Source organism: Lolium perenne, chromosome 7, assembly GCF_019359855.2.
Source record: "Lolium perenne isolate Kyuss_39 chromosome 7, Kyuss_2.0, whole genome shotgun sequence".
NCBI classification, from domain to species: domain Eukaryota; kingdom Viridiplantae; phylum Streptophyta; class Magnoliopsida; order Poales; family Poaceae; genus Lolium; species Lolium perenne.
The window spans coordinates 104,003,019-104,007,385 of record NC_067250.2 but is presented as its reverse complement, the minus strand read 5'-3'; the positions used below and the strand labels follow the sequence as shown (position 1 = coordinate 104,007,385).

Genomic DNA, 4,367 nt, shown 5'->3' with positions numbered 1-4,367 from the left:
CAACCGGACACAAGTGGATGTTTGTAGAGAACATCCGAACCTGAGGAAGAAGATAGGGACTGGAAGGAAGAAGAAGCAAGCATTCTTCAGTTCATTCTGTTCTGTCGCCTCTGTCTCTCATGATCAATATGTTGGGCCGAGACCATGCCAATAGCCCATCACTCAAGTGCGGCCCATAGAGTACTTCGGGTGTTACACTTACACCCCTGTTCCTCCTATTCTAGAAACAGGACAACTGAGGGTGTAGAGAGAGCAAAGTACTTGAAAACTAGTCTGGATAAATAGTCAGCTGTTGATATAAAGATAGCATTCTAAGCTTCACGGAGGTCTCTGGTACAATTTTCACAAGAACAGTTTATAACTGGAAAAATAAAAGCAAACAAGGCTCTCGGCTCTCAAATTCATCCCACATGGGAAGAGAGAAGGTTGGGCGCTATAAGCAGAACCACTGTTCAACTGTAAGACAGAGCACCGAGTAACTGGGTTGTGTATCCTGTTGCAGATTTCACACCACCCCGGAAGGAAGCCGCAGCACAAGTTGTCCACCAACAACACTGCACCAAAAGAAACCACTTGTTAGCATCGGATGTTTTAACTCTTTGCAGAAGTGATAGCAGAGGCTTTGATTACGTACCTCTTTACATAGTAGTAGCAGAAATCTGCAAGGATGAACGTCTGGACGATTTCAGAGAGAAGCACCATCGAAGGCCACATACCATAGCCCAGGGCAGTCAACAATCTCCCACGTGTATCCAAGACCTACAAAGAGTACCACTATTTAGTTTAGATGGACCCAAATCACTGTAACATAGTTTAAAATATTTTAGAATCCCAACAATAAGGATGATGTTATACCATGCACTACAAGTTACAGATTGATTTCTCAAAAATAATGCAGCTAAACATGCATACACTGACAAGATATAATCGAACATACAATTAGGTAGAACTATATGGTTTAATGGGATATATTACATCAGGTATGAACATGAATGATCACGGTGGTAACAACAGAATATAACTTGATTCAAAAACAGTGGATTGTCTTTACTTTATAATGTGTAAACAATGTACTACACAGCAATGAGAGCCTCAGAAAAATGATAAACTAGAATAAGCAACGAGAGGTGATGTTTTGGTTTATATCTGTATAACGAAACTGTGTATTTATTTTCCCAAAAAGGATCTGTTTTGTTCATCTAAGGTAAATATATAGAAAACAGACGACTATTTTCGAATATTTCATAGTGAGACTGGTCTGAATGCAGTTTGTGCTGGCACATTTGGTATGATTAAAAACAAAATTGTAGACTCTTAACAAGAAAAAAGACAGGAAAAAGAACCTGAAGGACCCAGTGTGCACAGCTAAGAAACCTTGCAACACCCAATGCAAACACATAATGAGCTGTGAACGGTTCAACAATCTGCTCAAAAAATATATAGAAGTCAGATAAGCATGGCCATTCAACTCTGCAACCATGGGATTATGGATGTTCTATTGTTGCAGTAGTTACCTTTGTGTTCTGCATCAAGCGCAACTGGGGCAGCACTGAAACAGCTTCCAAGTAAACACAGAAGGCCCAGCAGATCCGATTGACCATGAAATGTGACGTTGAAGGGTGGGAGAAAAACGCGAGCACAAAACAAGGAACCACCTGGACAGTAAGTCTAGTAAGATAATATGTTTGGCAAAAAGAGGAGGTTCACAAGATGAATGGATTAACAATATGGAAAACAAGCCAACGCCAGGGACAGAGGAACAACTCTTTCTAAAGTGATACTGAGATCATATAGCAATTTTGTGGATCTAAAAAAATACAACCAGGATATGATCTTGGAAGTGAGAACTGAAGTCGGAGAAGTGATTTAAGAAATTAAATGCCACAATCAATAATAGCCTAAATCGATACGTTCTTACCACATAGTACAATGGAAAGTTGTCCTTCTCCAGCATATAAGTCGCCCTCAGTCTGAACCGAATCATGTAAATGACAAAAAGAGTAGCTACCAGTGTAGCTGAATCCAGTATAGTATGGATGTCATACTCCATAACAAAGCTGCAGTACAACCTAACAGCCAGGAATAGTGCTGTCAATTCCTGAGACTTGAGTGATAGTCCTGAAAAGATTCAAAGAGGGAAAGTTTTGAGCAAGTCAGAGCATGAGCATGAAATTTATACACAACGATACATAAGTTACTGCATTATTACAGCCTATCAGTCATTTGTATGCACTTTACTATCAGAGACTACCCAGTTTGCCCTTTAATGGAAATCTGGAAGGTGGTTGCATAATGGAAAAACATTAAACCGAAGGCAGATTCTGTGACCATACAAATATCCATTTGCATATAATTTTTTTCACAGCTGCTTTCATTAATATTTGTTTGTTCTTTTCAGGATATAGTGTTTAATTTGCACCCTCCACCGATCTTGTTTCCATTAATAGAGCATAGGGATAAGGTCATTCCAGTATTCCACACAAATAAATCACGAAAGTTTCTGAAGAACAGCAAGACCACTTCAGGGACAGGTGTTCAAGTAGGGACAGAAAAGGGGCGCGATTTAACAACATCCATCTCTGCACCAAAAGATGAAAGTCTAAACAAAACACTTTATGCACTATCACATACACCACACTGGTCAGAACAAACTCTGCTACAATCTTATTGATATAAGATTGCAACCAAATTTCGAGAACAGGCACATATCGTGAGCTGCCTGCATTTTGCCACATAACTGCTACAGTAGACAGATGCAGCTACTGAGCTACACTCCGCAGGCAGAACAGGGCAATTGGAGGTTGAGCAGGCAAAAGATTTATCCTTGCACACTCGGAGCAAATCACCACACAAACAGTATCACCGTTTCCCAAAGCAGCATGTGCGTACAAAGTATTACTAGATCACATCGCAAGTCGCGGGCAGTACTCTAACAGTTATCCCTCACGCATGATAGATAGAAAAACAGTTGATTCATAGTTTTACAGGCCTCGCCCTAAAAAAAGCAAAGAGTTGTCTAGGCAAATCGGGTTCATCTTCCGAAAAAAGTACATCATTCAGCAACCAAAGGCAGGTAATTAGAACAAAAAAATATATATAACATACGAGGATGACAATAAGCTTGACTGAAAAGAAACGCACCCTAAAAATACAGGTAAGCAGAAAACGTACTAAAAAAGGGCATAACTTTCCGAGAAAAAAACAGATCAGGCCGCGGTGGAATCATGCGAGCTCGACGGATCGAGGGGATAGCTTTGGGAAAGAGGGGGGCAAAGAGAAGGGGGGGAGCGAGCGAACCAGCGCAGGTCCTCTCCTTGGTGAGCTTGTAGATGAGGACGCCGATGCCGAGCGCGTGCGCGGCCTCGGCGGCGACGAAGAGGTTGTCGTGGTCGTGGACGATGAAGCGGATGAAGACGAGCGCGGCCATGCCCGCGACGACGGCGAGGAAAGCCTTGACCTTTGGCGGCTGCCGCCGCACCCAGGCCACCACCACCCCCATCGGCCTCCGCGCCGGCCTCATCTCCTCCTCCCCGCTGCTCCGGTCACCCTGCTACCACCACCACCGCCGCGGCGAGCGAGCACGATCGGAGAAGGGCTTGCCCCGTGCAGTGCGTGCGTGCGGCGCGTCGCGTGAGTGGTCTGGTCTTTGGTTTTGCAGGAGAAGAAGAAGATGGGTGCGCGGAGTAATGGCCCGGGCCGGGTTGGGTTTGCTGCAGCTGTTCTGTTCCGTTCCGTTCCGTCCCCGTCCTCGGGAAGTCAGGTTAAAAACACGCAGGTCCCATGAAAAAACAAATCCATACGGTTCTAAAAGAAGGAAAAATCCATATAAAACCATTGGATAAATCTGAGGTTATCTTGCTTTGATGAGTCATCAATGTTTCAGCAGATTTTGTTATTATTATACACGAATAACTTCCTCTAATTGATTGATACTGGCAATATTGTACACGGATTTTTTTATTAAAAAAATTAATTACATACCAGCAAAAGGTACTCGTACTATATATGTAATATCAACTATCCTCAAATATTATTAGTGGAATCTTAATTACCAGTATTATCATCATTTGGTAGCTTTGTATAAAGTTAGAATCTCCCCTAATTTATTTCAATATTAGTTACAAAAATCTTTGTTGTTTTTATTTTCTTTTTTAGGAAAAACCATCATAGCTAGCTCTTTTAATATAGTAGTATCATGCATATGATATTTGTGTATGATACTATCTCTATAGTGGGTAGTATCATGGAGTAGTATCATAGTTATGTTATATTTATTGCTATTTAGAATCTCAATGCAAATTGATGTACAAGATTTGTTTGGCATTAACTTTTCTCGTGATATGCGCTATGATATAGTATCCACCTAT

At 41.6% G+C, this 4,367-nt stretch overlaps 1 protein-coding gene across 2 annotated transcripts; it reads right to left on the bottom strand.

Annotated features, from left to right (window-relative positions):
• Nucleotides 1-274: 274 nt before the first annotated feature.
• Nucleotides 275-3,738, bottom strand: LOC127318320 (uncharacterized). Of its 2 annotated transcripts, XM_051348791.2 has the most exons (7): nt 3,298-3,738; nt 1,919-2,118; nt 1,515-1,655; nt 1,344-1,424; nt 635-759; nt 483-554; nt 275-451 (listed from the first exon to the last, which is right to left on the bottom strand). In XM_051348791.2, exons 1-6 carry the CDS (start codon nt 3,518-3,520, stop codon nt 506-508), a joined length of 819 nt encoding a protein of 272 aa, XP_051204751.1. In that variant the 5' UTR covers nt 3,521-3,738; the 3' UTR covers nt 275-451; nt 483-505. The 2 variants fall into 2 exon arrangements, with proteins under 2 accessions (XP_051204751.1, XP_051204750.1); XM_051348790.2 differs by having other exon boundaries at nt 275-554; nt 3,298-3,737.
• Between the last annotated feature and the right edge of the window lie 629 nt (nt 3,739-4,367).

Bases quoted from the DNA above. Each gene is read 5' to 3' on its own strand.
- LOC127318320 (XM_051348791.2), bottom strand. From the start codon at position 3,520: ATGAGGCCGGCGCGGAGGCCGATGGGGGTGGTGGTGGCCTGGGTGCGG. The intron at 2,119-3,297 runs GTTCGCTCGCTC...GAATCTTTTCAG, and splicing joins CAAGGAGAGGACCTGCGCTG to GACTATCACTCAAGTCTCAG. The intron at 1,425-1,514 runs GTAACTACTGCA...TTTTTTGAGCAG, and splicing joins GCTTGATGCAGAACACAAAG to ATTGTTGAACCGTTCACAGC.